The 13,930-nt window shown below is 57.1% G+C and overlaps 2 protein-coding genes across 2 annotated transcripts; both read left to right on the top strand.

Annotated features, from left to right (window-relative positions):
* Window positions 1-4: 4 nt before the first annotated feature.
* On the top strand, window positions 5-5,455 carry LOC141953928 (uncharacterized). Its single transcript, XM_074892873.1, has 7 exons — window positions 5-29; window positions 354-721; window positions 1,181-1,245; window positions 1,874-1,897; window positions 2,404-2,448; window positions 2,887-2,929; window positions 5,243-5,455. The coding sequence occupies exons 1-7, from the start codon at window positions 5-7 to the stop codon at window positions 5,453-5,455; spliced, it is 783 nt and encodes a 260-aa protein (XP_074748974.1).
* Window positions 5,456-5,693: 238 nt separating this feature from the next.
* Window positions 5,694-13,465, top strand: LOC141954093 (uncharacterized). Its single transcript, XM_074893261.1, has 10 exons — window positions 5,694-6,095; window positions 6,284-6,444; window positions 6,881-6,969; window positions 7,206-7,697; window positions 8,395-8,547; window positions 9,464-9,640; window positions 9,993-10,225; window positions 10,865-10,971; window positions 11,430-11,570; window positions 11,802-13,465. The coding sequence occupies exons 1-9, from the start codon at window positions 5,848-5,850 to the stop codon at window positions 11,564-11,566; spliced, it is 1,797 nt and encodes a 598-aa protein (XP_074749362.1). The 5' UTR covers window positions 5,694-5,847; the 3' UTR covers window positions 11,567-11,570; window positions 11,802-13,465.
* Window positions 13,466-13,930: the final 465 nt, after the last annotated feature.

The following is a 13,930-nucleotide window of genomic DNA, read 5'->3' as shown; positions in this document are numbered from 1 at the left end:
CCTGATGCACGCCAACACCTCCTCCTCAGGTGCCGCTTGCCAGAGCCCACGGCCATCTCCCGCTGGGCACTGGAGACCCCTCTGTGCCCTCCGTGCACCGCCCTGCGGCCGCCCCAGCCCAGCACGGGGCTGGAGAACCAGGCCCTGCTGAGGCCCGGCCCTGCCGAGCGTCCCGGGCAAGTCCCCGCGGCAGGACCCGTCCCGGCGGGCGCAGGCAGGGCTCTCCCCGGCGGGGCGGGCACCAAGGGACGGAGGGGGCCCTGCCAAGAAGGGCTTTGCTTCTGGGAAGCTTCGAGCTGCCCGCGAGGGCTGAAGGACAGCCCGGCCCAGCCCGCGGACCCCGCTGCTCCAAGCCCTCCGCCACGTCTCCCGACACCCTCCCGGCGGCCTCCGGCGCCTCGGGGCAGGAACGGCCGCAGGGCCGGCGCCGGGGCCGCCTGGGCCCGCAGGGAACGCGCTGCTGGGCCCCCAGCCCCCTGCGATGCCGGCCGAGGGGCCGCGCTGCCCGCTGCCGCCGCCCGCCCTCCGCGGCAGCGCCGGGCTCCGCGCCCAGGGGAGGCCTCAGCCCCGCCCGGCCCCGCCGGCACTTCCGGGGCCGGAGCCGCTGCCGCCGCCGCTTCCGGCGGCACTTCCGCTTCCGGGAGCGGCGCGTGCCATGGCGGTGCTGGCGTCCAACCCCACCAACCCCGTGGTCTTCTTCGATGTCACCATCGGCGGGCAGGTGGGCTCGGGCGCTGCGCGGCGGGGCCGGGGGCGGCAGCGGGAGGGGCTGCGGGGGCTCGCTGGGGGGGGCGGGGGTGCGGGGCTCGCAGGGGCCGGGGGGCAGCCGGGGGGGCCCGGAGCGGGGGGGCTCGCGGGGGGGCTCCGGGAGGGGGGTGGCGGGCGGGGGGACGTGCCGGGGTTCCCTGGGGGTGTAGGAGCGACGTGGGGGGGTGCGGGGGGGGTCGAGTGTTGGTCGTGGGGTTGGCGGGGGGCGACCGAAAGCGCTCGGAGGGGAGCAGCGGGAGGGAGGTGCGGGGCAGTCGGGGGCTGTGGGGCTGCAGGGGCGCGGGGGGAAGGGCTGGCAGCAGGGCTGCAGGGCAGGGGGTGGGGGGTGCGGCGGGGGGAGGCTGGGGGGGGGGTGTGTGTGTGTGTGTGTGTGTGAGGGGCCCAGGGGGCTCATGCGGCCCCGTCTCCCCAGGAGGTCGGCCGCATGAAGATCGAGCTGTTCGCCGACGTCGTACCCAAAACAGCAGAGAACTTCAGGTGAGGAGCAGGCGGCGTTTGTGCAGCTCGGCCCGGGTGGGGGCTGTGAAGACTTTTGGGCGCAGGAATGGCTCAGGTGGCAGAGTGGCCAGTCCCCCCAGAGGCGCTGCACTGCTTTGCTCCTCTCTGCGTTCCCAGAGAGATGCGGCCGTGAGCACCCCGATCCCCTGGGGAAGGGCACCTGGCTGGAAGGGGAAGGGCTGCGGTCCCGCTCTGCTCCCTCTGCGGAGCTTCTCGAGCGCTCGGTGCCCTTGGAAAAGGCCGCACCTTAACGGCAGGGCCACGCAGGTCTCTTGGCGCTGACTGAAGGATGCACCGCTCGGGCGTCCCGCTGCCACGGCAGAGATGGATGTACCCTGTTCTCTGTGAAACACGGGGTCTGCTCCACGTTCACTGCCCCTCACGGCCTCGGTGTTAAATATCTGCGCTCCTCAACTGCAGGCAGCAGAGCAGTCTGTTTTAAAATGGCAGTAGGGAGGAGTTGCTGCCGGTTCCGTGGCACTGGGGTCATCCCCGGTGCAGCAAGGGCACTCCTGCACACCAGTCAGTGCATGTTGGCTGAATGCAGCCCTCTGTGTCCTCCGGGGGCAGATGTGCCTCACGCTCTGCTCTCTTTTTTGTCTTGCAGGCAGTTTTGTACGGGTGAATTCAGGTAAGCGGGTTACGGGGTCCTTTAAAGTAGCCTACTCAGAGAAACAGGGCTGGGTGAGCAGGAGGAAGGCTCACTTGGAAGCGTTTCTTACTCTGCCAGGACAACATGAAGGAGTTGCAGAAAACCGCTCTGACGAAGTTGTGATGAGCTCGGTGCGTCGCAGGGGTGGCAGATTGTTCCCTTTGGGCATGACTTTGTTCGTGCTCAGGGTGCTCTGAAAAGCCCTGTCTGCAAATCCCGCCTGCTCGTGCTGCAGATGGCAGTGGGATCCCCTAAAGGTGCTGGTGTGGGTGTTGTAGGGAACCGTGTCACTTAGCGGGCAGAGGCCACTCGAGGTTTGCCTTTGCCTCTGGTAGCAGCAGCGGGGAGCCAGGCTGCAGCACGGGGTGGTATATCAAGGCAGTAGTAACGTGTAGGACAAGCCTTTGGGACTCTGAATTCCTGGGAGGGTTTTGTGTTGGGATGTGCAGTAAGTTGCAATGATTTTCCTTTTCCTTTCCTTGCAGGAAGGATGGTGTCCCTATAGGTTATAAAGGAAGCACTTTCCACAGGTAATTCCTCTGCTTTTGTTTAGGCACTGCAGTAGCAGCCTGAGCTAGATGTGGTTTGGAGAGCTGCCTCGGGCATTATTGGTCCGGGAGGCATCTGTAGGTCTTGGCTGATACCGTCCTTGTGTAGCTCTGGGGCATTTGGGGGTCTGTCAGGTGTGTACGCTGGGGTCACTGGGAGGGATCCCCCGTGCCTGGGGTGTCAGGTCAGAGATCACGTTCTGGCATCTGTCCTCTAATCACTATCCCTGCTCGAGCAGCAATGGGTCCCAAATTACCCAACAGCAACGAGTAGTTAAGCTTTGTTGCAGATTTTAGACTGTAGCATTCACAGAGGCTGATAACTGTCGCTGTGCAGCGAGGCAGAACTCCTGTTTGCCCCGTGCGAAGCTTCTTGAGACATTTGTCTACTGAGAACTGAGTATTGTTTTACTTCTTTAGGGTAATAAAGGATTTCATGATCCAAGGAGGTGACTTTGTAAACGTAAGTACTGCTCTATTCCTTTTGTGCTTTTCCTACGTGGTACATTAAGCAGCTGTTTCCAAGGGTCCGTGCTGCTCTGTGGGATCTGTTGGCTCTCTTTTGCGGTACTCAGTAGTCACTGGAGGATTCCTCCTACAATTGCTGCTGTCTTACTGCCACAGACTATAACGTACTTGAAACCAAATCTTGGGTGAGCATAGCTTCTCAGAGAATCACAGAATCAACTAGGTTGGAAAGGACCTTGAAGATCATCTAGTCCAACCATTAACCTAACACTGCCAGTTCCCATCTACACCATATCTCTCAGCGCTATGTCAACCCTACTCTTAAACACCTCCAGGGGTGGGGACTCTACCACCTCCCTGGGCAATCCATTCCACTGCCTAATAACCCGTTCTGTAAAGAAATACTTCCTGACATCCAGTCTAAACCTTCCCTGGCGCAGCTTGAGGCCATTCCCTCTTGTCCTATCGCTTGTTACTTGGTTAAAGAGACTCATCCCCCCTCTCCGCACCCTCCTTTCAGGGAGTTGGAGAGGGCCATGAGGTCTCCCCTCAGCCTCCTCTTCTCCAGACTAAACCCCCCCAGTTCCCTCAGCCGCTCCCCATCAGACCTGTGCTCCAGACCCTGCACCAGCTCCGTTGCCCTTCTCTGGACACGCTCGAGTCATTCAATGGCCTTTTTGGAGTGAGGGGCCCAAAACTGAACCCACTCATCGAGGGGCGGCCTCACCAGTGCCGAGCACAGGGGTGAGATCCCTTCCCTGTCCCTGCTGGCCACGCTATTGCTGATACAAGCCAGGATGCCACTGGCCTTCTTGGCCACCTGGGCACACTGCTGGCTCCTGCTCAGCCGGCTGTCAATCAACACCCCCCCACCCCGGTCCCTCTCTGACTGGCAGCTCTCCAGCCACTCCTCCCCAAGCCTGTAGCGCTGCTGGGGGTTGTTGTGGCCCAAGGGCAGCACCCAGCATTTGGCCTTATTGAAGCTCCCCCAGTTGGCCGAGCACCCAGCCAGCTCCTTCAGCACCCTCGGGTGTATCCCGTCCGGTCCCACAGACTTGTGTGTGTCCATGTGATGTAGCAGGTCACTGACTCTCTCCTGGATTGCGGGGGGGTCGTTCTCCCAGTCTCTATCATCTGGCTGAGGGGGCTGGATTCCCTCAATACAACTAGTCTTGTTATTAAAGACTGAGGCAAAGAAGGCATTAAGGACCTCAGCCTTCCCCTCATCACTTGCTACCAAGTTTCCTTCAGCATCCAGCAGGGGGTGGAGACTCTCCCTGGTCTTTCTTTTGCTATTGACATACTTATAGAAACATTTCTTGTTATCTTTGATTGCTGAAGCCAGATTAATTTCCAGCTGGGCTTTGGACCTCCTGATTTCTGCCCTGCATAGCCTCACAGCCTCTTTGTAATCACTGTGAGTGGCCAGTCCCTTCCTCCAAAGGCTGTAAACTCTCCTTTTCTCCTTGAGTTGCAGCCAAAGCTCCCTGTTCAGCCAGGGTGGTCTTCTCTGCCGCCTGCTCCTCTTAGAGCACCTGGGGACTGCCTGCTCCTGAGCCATAAACACTTCCTTCTTAAAGAGCGCCCAGCCTTCCTGGACCCCTATACCCTTCAGGACCATCTCCCAAGGGATCCTGTCAAGCTGGTGCCTAAACAAGACAAAGTCAGCCCTTTGGAAGTCCAGGATGTCAGTCCTGCTTAGCCCTTTCCTGGTCTCTCTAAGAATAGAGAACTCTATTATTGCATGATCGCTGTGCCCTAGTCGTCCTCCAGCCGCCACATCATCCACCAGTCCTTCTCTGTTCACAAGGAGGAGATCCAGCAGGGCACCTTCTCTGGTTGGTTCTCTCACCAGCTGTGTTAGGAAGTTGTCCCCCACACGTTCCAGGAATCTTCGGGACTGGTCCCGCTCTGCTGTGTTGTATTTCCAGCAGATGTCTGGGAAGTTGAAGTCCCCCACGAGAACAAGGGCAAGCGATCGTGAGATTTCACCCAAGTGCCTATAGAATATTTCATCCACCTCTCTGTCCTGGGTGGGTGGCCTATAGTAGACTCCTACTACAACATCTGCCCTGTTGGCCTTCCCCCTGATTCTAACACAAAGACACTCCAGCCTGTCTTCACTGCACTTCTCCTTCCCAAAATGGAGCCTGGGGACTTGGGGTGCCCTTAAAGCGACAGCCAGGGCTCCAGGAATGCAGAGAGAGGCACACCAAGGGGTCCAGGGTGTCCCAAAAGTCAGGCTGAGAACCCAGGAAGCACGAAAAGGGACATGGGGGTGTCCAGCCACCGCCTCTTGTGCTTGCAGGGAGCCTTGCTGGCGAGAGCCTGCTCTGCCGAGCCCGTCTGTCTCCCACGCCGGCGAGCCTTGCAGGCAAGAGGAGGACAGGGGTCCACAGAGCGTGCAGGGAGGTGGGAGCCTTGGAGAGGTGGCCTTGGGCAACCCTGTGCCCCTGGAGACAGTGCGCCAGGGGCTGTTTCCCTTGGCAACGTGGCCTGTGTACACGCAGAGAGGTTCTGAGCACCCGGGACACTCCCAGCCCCCATTGAGCCCTTTATGATGTCAGCGCACGGCCCCCAGAACAAGGGGTGGTGCTGCCAGTGCTGTGCCAGTGGGCTGGTGCTGGTGGCACTGGTGGAGCTGGTGCTGCGAGTGGAGCTGGTGCTGCTGGTGCAGGTGCTGGTGGAGCTGCCAGTGGAGCTGGTGCTTGTGGCAGCGCTGGTGGAGCTGGTGCTGCTGGTGCAGGTGCTGGTGGAGCTGGTGCTGGTGGTGCCGGTGCTGCCATCGCTGCTGGTGGTGGCTCAGCCCGCAGGCAGCTGCCCGTGCCCTGCCACTCCTTGGGGTTGGCTCCTCTGTTGGCAGCCGGCACCCGGCAGTGCCCACTAAGTCCTGCCTGGCAGCGCTCCCCAGGGATGAGCGAGGGGAGGCGGTTCAGTGCCCATCCCCGCCGGGCCATGAGGAGGATCTGGCGGTGGCTGTGCGGGAGGGCCAGGAGCATGGGGGCAGGGGAGGGTCCCGAGTCCTCCAGGAGCAGCGGTGGCCATGAGCTCCAGCCGGAGGGCCGGGACGAGCTGCACCGTGCAGCCACCAGCGGCAACTTGGCCCCAGCGCGGCCGCTGGTGGAGGAGCGCGACACCGACTGCCGGGACAAGGCCGACAGGTAACGGGGCGCAGGCAGGCGGGCGCTGCCTGGGAAGCTCCGGGGCTCTTTTCCTCCCCTGGGGCTTAGCTTTGTGCCTGTGGGTGTTCGTCCTCGAGGGAGGTCACTACGGAAAGGGCGGGCAACAACAGGCCCTTCTCCTTGCCGTGAGCTGTGCCTACGACTGGCTCTGCTCTTTGTCTCTCCAGGCGCAGGCGCAGTGGCAGCGCGCGGCCTGTGGACCCCAGCAAGCGGGAGAAGAAGGGAGAAGCTGCTCCAGGCCAAGGCAAAGGGGTGTCAGCATCCAGCGCTCCCCGTGGGGCAGCAGCTGCTGCAGCGAGGCGGCGTGCACCCGCCCTGCGGAGAGCAGGTAGGACTCTCCGGTGTGGAGGAGGGATGGGGAGAAGGCCTGTCGCCTGCCCTTCTGGCGGCTTGCCGTGGAGACGGGCCGTTTGGAAAGGATGATGTGGTGTGGCTGATGATCCAGGAAAAAGTGCACTGCCAGGCCTTGTCCCTGGAAAGCAGAATTCTCGAGACGCTCATTCCTTCGGGGCTCATTTCTGATCACTTTGAGCCATGCCGTCATCCCCCTGGCACGCGGAAAAGGCGTGTGCGCTAGAGGAGACGAATTCCCCAGCAGGAGAAGAGACGTGTCTGGAATCTGCATTTTGACAAGTCCCCCTGGGTTTGGGGTGTGTGGCTGTGCTAGGATTGTCTCTGCAAGCACGATGATTGGGAAAGCACTGTAGGCATCAAGGAGCTGTGTTAGCTCACTCTGGTTTCAAAAACGTGTGTTTTTAATGTAGATGAGCCTGCCGCCTGCTTGGAGTCGGCCGTCCGTACGTCGCCATCAGATGAAGAAGGCGTCAAGGAGAGCAAGAGCTTTGGGCAGGAGGTATGCCAAACCAAAGATTTTCAATTCGAGTCCTCCTTTTAGGATTACGTTCCATGCTACTGCAAAGCAAGACTTTTCCAGGAATAATGTCTAAGGCAGAGTTATTGAAAACTCTTTGATAATCTGCTGTCAAGCTGCTGACAGTCCTCGCCTGGTTGTATGAAATGCTGCTGCTTCCTCCTGGTTTGAGCTGATTTCCTAAGTGCTGTCCATTTGTGTTCTTCAATTTTGAACAGGCAGAAGATGCCAGAGCCCAAATACCGACGGTGGGGTCAGATTCATCCCCTTCCCACCTGAGCCCTGGGACACATCAGCCATCTGAAAGGGTCGATGGGCAAGTGTTTCTGAGAGAATGTCACCAATGCCTTCACGTGCAAGGAAAGCTCCATGAGGACATGGCTGAGATGCGAGAAGAAAACGAGAGCTTGTCTCGGCAGCTGAGCAAAGCCGAAAGAAAAGCTGATGGGCTGGAAAAGGAAGTGGAGCAACTGAAAAATGCCCTCTTGGAACAGACATCGGCTTTAGACTGGACAGAAAGAGAATTACAAGAGAGCAAGAGGCAGACACTGGACTGGTATGGTGCATGCCTTCTTAAAGAGCAGAAGAGAGAAGATGCCATCAAGAAGGCAGAAGAGCTGCAGCAGCAACTGGCCCAGCTCCAAAGTGAAAACGTTTTGCTGCGTCAGCAGCTGGGAGACGCGCAGAACAACAGCTGCCTGGAACAAATGGTGAGTGGTGGTGCCTCTACATGCGAGGCCGACAAGGTAGAGAAAGAGGTGAGGTGAGCGCTGACCAAGACTGACTTAAAGGAGAGCAGTTCCCAAGGCTGTCTGGCGCTTCTAAAAGTCAGCAGGTGTACGGTCCGTGCGCGGGAGTCCTTCGCTCGGCTTGGTTCTGTTTTGCGCTGGGTTTGTTGGAATCGCGGAAGGTTCTGACAAGCCTTGAGATGTTTATAGACACAGACGTACGTAGAAACGCTGAGGCCCGCGTTGGGTTTCGTTTGTGGAGCAGAACAATGGCGGGAAGGATGATACACAGAGCTGGCTCTAGGAAGCCTTGGCTCGGGTCGCTGGAGAAAGGGCTGCAGTCCAACGACAGCTCCCGCGTTGGCATCCCGTTAGATTTTAGCATTAACTTAAGGAACAAGCCAAACCCCACAAAGGCACAGTCTCGGCATCTTCCGAGGAGAACGTGCTGGGAGACAGAAATCTTCCCCAAGAGATGACATTTCTGGAGCTGTCTTCACTCGCCAGGGGTGGCTGGAGACCATCAGCTGTGCAGATGCCCTCTTCTGCCCGTGGATGCGATGGCTTTGCTTTGCGATGCACTTAGAAAAGTGATCTCGGCCTGTGAACTAGTAACTGGAAGTAAAACTACGCACTTGGGCTTCTTTTAATTTGTACTCCTGTGCCGTTGTTTCCCTAGAGAAGAGAGGCACAGCTGCAAGGAGAGCTCGCTGATGCTGTCAGAAAGCAGCACACAGCAGAAACTGCGCTGAAGGCTTTGACGAACCAGTACGGTCGCCTGAAGGCAGAGAACTCCCGCTTGCAGGAGGACCTGGACAAGGCCAAGGCCAAGGTATGCAAAGGCTGTCAACATGTTCATGTCTTTGAAGTGTTCTTTTCCTTCAGCAGACAATATTCTGGGAACAAATCCAGGAGAGATTTGTCTGCGGACGTCACGAGCGTCAGACTAGAGGGTGCTTTTAGCTCCTTTCTGCTGCCCTCTCGCCTTGCAAAGCTGATGCGGCTCTTCAGGGGGCTTGTTTCGAGGCTGAGGGGCAAAGCAGTGGCTTGGGGGCAGCATGTGGGTGGGGAAGAACAAAGCAGCTGTGCTCTTCCGAGTCTCGCTTCTGTTCCCACACCGTCCAAACGTTGTGGCCGTGAGATGAAACCACAAGCCACGTGCCCCCTGATGTCTCTGGCCTTGGTTGTTCTCCCTGCAAGGTTTTTCCTCTGTCGATCTCTGCACAAAGATGGTGTCTAGTTCCCTGGCAGTGGTGGTTGGGGGCAAGGAAAGTGACCTTGGTTTGCCGTTGTCTCATAAGCCAGGCTTCGCCCTCCCTCTAAGGAAGGCCTTGAAGCTCTTGTCCCTCCGCCCGCACTGTCCTCCCCAGCCATTAGCACAGGGGTGTGCGTGGGAGAAGGGACGGGGCACGACAGGAGCGTGGTGGAAGCCAAATGAAAGGCAGCGACCGCGGTGAAATGCCAAAGAGCATCTCCAGAGGCACGGACGTGCTATGATGCTGCAGGAGGAGTGGAGCGCCTTTGCCACGGAGCCTTTCTGGAAAGGAGGGACGGGTGGAAGCTGGAGCAGTCTTGTTGGCAAGGGCTTGAAAGGCGCACTTACTTTCAGGAATCCAAGCGCCTTTTCCCTGGGTTGAAATACAAACTCAGGGCACTGACAGCCATGATCTCGATGCATCCGTTGGATGGAGTTTCACCGAGATTTGAGACCCCTCTGCTCAAGGCAGATTGTTTTTCCCCACATACAGGCGTGCGAACTCTCCGCACAGCTGGAGCTGCAGTCCCAAAAATCTCTGCAGCTCGAAGCTCTAAATAAGGAGATGGGACAGACGGTGACAAGTCTGTCAGCTCGCTTGGCGACTCCTGGCGCGGGTCACACCACAACAGCGCCGGAAGAGAAGCAATATCTGAGTCTACGTTTGGAGGTCAGTTCATGTTCCATTTGTATCTGTGGTCGGCATTGTGTCCATTTGTGGCTGCGGTCACGACTTTTAGGTGTTTTGTCTCGGGCACGTGGTTCTCTTTGTTAGTGCTGTGGGTTTGGCTTTCCCGTAGGGAAGCCGGGGAGCTGCAAAAGGCTGCGCCAGAGTCTGTGTGTCGTGTGTCGTGGCACCAGTGCGCGTGAAAAACACGCAGCCGTTTTGCTGCTCCTCGTGCAGACAGCGTTTAGGCTGTTTAAGAGCTTTTCTGTAAAAGCGGCGGAAAGAGCAGGTTTGTTGAGAGGGGTGGGCATTGTCTCTGTCTTCCTGTTTCTTGAAGTTGCATCTTCTCTTGTAGGTACAGGCAGCCGCTGAAGCCAGAGTAGAAGAGATCAAGACCGCTGTCGCCTCTTGGAGAAACAACCTGGAGCAGATCATTAGAGCTCAGGCTCTCGAGCTGGAGAGAGCAAAGGACAAGCAGGAGTCGACCGCCCTGCTCCTGGCCTGTGCACAGGCAGAATTAAAGAGCTCCGACAAGCGTTTCTGGGTGATGGAGGACATCGCAAGAGTTCTCAGAATCAAATTAAATAAGTAAGTCCCAACGTTTTCTTTTTTTCCCCACGTAGTACAATAGGACCCTTTTCATCGTGGCTTTCCCAACCCACGTCCCTTTCTTGGATCTGGTCAGCATGATGTGCGCACTTCTCCAGAGCCCGCCGTGGGCTCTCCCATGGCAGAGGCCTGGTTTTGTTTCTCTTGACGGACCCTGAAGTAACCAAGCTGACCAGGCCTGTCCGGAGGGTGTTCTAGTTAGTTTTCTTTTAACAGTTTTCTGTAGCCACCTCCCCTTCCTACACGTACGGTGCAAAAGAGGAGCTCCCTTCCCCTTCTGCTGTTACCCTCCAGCTGAGGAGAGACACACGGGGAAAGGCAGAGGGGACAGAAGAGGAGCCTGTGAGGCAAAAATAATCTATTTGCTGTCCGTTATAACGGTGCACCTTCAGTGTGTGTTTACCGTGGGAGGAGGGAAAGAGCCCCGAGTCCTTACTACCTTCTGGGAAAGGTCTGACAAAGACCTAACACAGACTGCTTGGAAGCCTGAGCAGCAGCACGTGTGGGTGGCTCGGAAGTCTGTGTTCCTCAGCCCAGCAGTGCAGTGTCACACCTGGGGAACCACTTGGTGCCACTATGAGCAACAGCCGTTCTTGCACGCTCCTGCATTTCTCACAGGGCTAATGAGAGGCTAGCAGAAGCCAGGAGGAGCAACGGCAGTCAGAAAGCGGAGTGTGAGCAAGACCAGGGGACCAGGGGACCGAGCGTAAACCCATCGGGCTCAGGTAAGCAGCTCCAGGTGTGATTCTTCAGTGCTCGGGTGGGTTAGGGATTACGGTTGGGTTTTGCTTGGGATACTGAAAGAGCGGAAGCCTTTTCCATGTAATTCCTGGTGACGTGGAACCAGGAGAGAGAAGTTGCTTGCTTATCCCGCCGAGCATAAAGCAGGTCTTGTTAGGTGGAAACCCAAAACAGGGAGCGGGCTCTCCAGAGAAGAATTTCATAACAATGGTTCCTCTGGAGTTTCTTTCGCGGGCTTTAGAAAGCTAGTTGCCTGATGGTCAGGCATGGAAAATCTTATTTCCTCCGTTGCGTGTGTCCCTTTCATTCTTTCTGGTTTCCTCTGTGGGCTTAAATCTCTCCAGACCTTCACAGCGTCCTGTCGCAGTTGATAGTTGTCCATTGACTTTGTGGGCTCGCTCTGCTCTAGAACTAACATTGGATCTTGCTTTCTCTCTCCCAGCCACCAGCGAACGTAAAACCAGATCTGGTGGGGATTGTCCCCAGACATCTGCTCTTCCGCCAAATGTCAGCGAAGCCTGGGATATCCCTTCTGGGGCAACTCCGCCCGACAGCGACATTTTGACGGAGAGTTATTAAAGTGATAGCGACATTTTGACGGAGAGTTATTAAAGTGATAGCGACATTTTGACGGAGAGTTATTAAAGTGATAGCGACATTTTGACAGAGAGTTATTAAAGTGATAGCGACATTTTGACAGAGAGTTATTAAAGTGATAGCGACATTTTGACGGAGAGTTATTAAAGTGATAGCGACATTTTGACGGAGAGTTATTAAAGTGATAGCGACATTTTGACGGAGAGTTATTAAAGTGGTGGAAAACACTCAGGAAAGTTGGTGAAAATTCTTTGCCTACCCCGTTCTGGAGAGTGAAAGCAGCCATGGAGGCCTGTAGAAAAAAGGGTTCTGCCACAGGCGGCGCCTGGAACAGCCGCCTCTCCAGGAATGGCTTTGGCAGCTCCGTCGCCCGTGGAGCCCTTGCGGGTGAGCGGTGCGGAGGAGCCCTGGAGTGCAGCTCTGTCGACCTTGCTCCCGCCTCCGGTCAGTGGCCTTGTGCGAAGCTCTGCAGGCTCGGGTGAGCCTGACTGCCAAAGCTGCAGCGAGGAGGTGCCAGCTGCGACAGGGAGGGGACGGCTCAGGGCTGTGCCCACCGCCTGTGACAGGGCTCTGCTCCCCTCCCGCTAGTGCAGGTACCACTGGGGCAGGAGGCAAGGCGTGATGGGTGCCCCAGCTGCCAAGATATGCAATTGGAACATGTGGAGAAATGACTAAATGGGGGAGCACGGAGATAGATACAAATACGTCCTCTTTAGAAATGACACCCAGGGACAGGATGTTTAATCCGTACCTCCTGCTCTCTAGGTCTACGGAGCTGCCGGCTGGAAGGGAGCAGATGTTAACCCCGACTAGGAGAGGCCCCGCACCACAAGGGCCGGGGGAATACACCGGTGTTCCCCGTGCACAGTCTCCCCTCCCTCGGGCAGAGGGAAAGGACCGCGGGCTCCCTGTGGCACCCGAGGGGCCGTCCGGCCCCACCTCAGGGTGTCCCATTCTCACAGGGTGTGTGTTTCAGGGCATCTCCGGAGCCCTGGATGTGCCTTTCTGGTGACCCACCCCTGCACCCTTCCAGAGACCCCTGACAAGCTCAGCCCTGAGGCGTGGCTTTCTGGAAGCAGGAGGGCAGGCCCAGCCCCAAGTCCCGAGGAAAAACTGAACAAGGCCACGGCTTTGACCTGGCTGCAAAGGAGCTAGAGGGAGCACTGAAAACGTACCAAACGTCCCTGGAGAAAAGCATTAGCCAGGATCCCTGTCTGATCCCATCTCGCAGCGGGTCTTCTGAGAACCTCCAGACCACTCTCCTTCCTCGGCACAGCAGGATGTTGATGTTCTTGAATAAAAGGGCCGAGTCGTTGCCTTCGGTCAAGGGCTGCACAGGGACTTTGATGGCCACTGAAAGGGAATGCAAGGGCTCAAACAAACGAATTTCTGACAGTTATGAAGAGTAAACTGTGATGGATGTATGAAAGCTTTGCTTGTGTTTTTCTGTATTTGTTTCTCAAGGACTCCTGACTCCTGAACTTTTTCCTGAGGTCCCTCTGTCTGTTTAGGATAGATTGAAAAGCTGGACTCCTTCGTGCACCTTAGGGGCACCCTGGTCACCACGATGTGCTGTTGGGGACAGCCCGGACCGCTCAGTGGGGCACCCACAACCCCCTGGATGTGTCTTTCTGTGCACCCCAAGACATGCTGGGGGCTCTGGGGGGATCCTCGAATCACAGAACGGTTTGGAATGGACTTTTAAAGGTCACTTAATCCAACCCCTCTGCAATGAGCTGGGACATCTTCAACTCAATCAGGTTGCTCAGAGCCCCGTCCAGCCTGACCTTGACTGTTTCCAGGGACGGGGCATCCACGGCCTCTCCGGGCAACCTGTGCCAGTGGTTCACTACCCTCATCATAAAGAATTTCTTCCTTCTATCTAGTCTGAATCTACCCTCCTTTCGTTTAAAACCATTACCCCTTGTGCGATTGCTACAGGCCCTGCTAAAATGTTTGTCCCCATCTTTCTTACAAGCCCCCATAAGTATTGAAAGGCTGCAATAAGGTCTCCCCGGCGCCTCCTCCAGGTGCCCACAGCCCGTGTCAGAGCTGTCTCCTCCCACCCACTGCCCTCTCCCCAGCGAGACCCAAAGAGTCACAGACAAGCAACACTGAACCTCACCTGAGCAGACACAAACATGGTGTCTTCCTTGACAGAGACACAAGATTAGGAGACTGGCAGGGTGAAAAAAGTCAAGTTGAAAATAAAAAACCCCTCAAAGATAACTTAAGTTTCAGGAGTCCTTGCTGAAAAGTCACACCAGTGGAGAATCTCCAGCTGCAGGGGACCATCTGCCTTGGGCAAAGCTTATTTGAAATTGTTTTGAGATGGGTTTTGTACAG

This window comes from Strix uralensis, chromosome 23 (genome assembly GCF_047716275.1).
Source record: "Strix uralensis isolate ZFMK-TIS-50842 chromosome 23, bStrUra1, whole genome shotgun sequence".
NCBI lineage: Eukaryota > Metazoa > Chordata > Aves > Strigiformes > Strigidae > Strix > Strix uralensis.
Note: the sequence above shows the minus strand (reverse complement) of the source record. Positions and strands in the feature narration are given on the sequence as shown.

Bases quoted from the DNA above. Each gene is read 5' to 3' on its own strand.
- LOC141954093 (XM_074893261.1), top strand. From the start codon at position 5,848: ATGAGCGAGGGGAGGCGGTTCAGTGCCCATCCCCGCCGGGCCATGAGG. The intron at 6,096-6,283 runs GTAACGGGGCGC...TTGTCTCTCCAG, and splicing joins TGCCGGGACAAGGCCGACAG to GCGCAGGCGCAGTGGCAGCG. The intron at 10,972-11,429 runs GTAAGCAGCTCC...TCTCTCTCCCAG, and splicing joins CGTAAACCCATCGGGCTCAG to CCACCAGCGAACGTAAAACC.
- LOC141953928 (XM_074892873.1), top strand. From the start codon at position 5: ATGCACGCCAACACCTCCTCCTCAG. The intron at 1,246-1,873 runs GTGAGGAGCAGG...TTTGTCTTGCAG, and splicing joins AAAACAGCAGAGAACTTCAG to GCAGTTTTGTACGGGTGAAT. The intron at 1,898-2,403 runs GTAAGCGGGTTA...CTTTCCTTGCAG, and splicing joins TTTTGTACGGGTGAATTCAG to GAAGGATGGTGTCCCTATAG.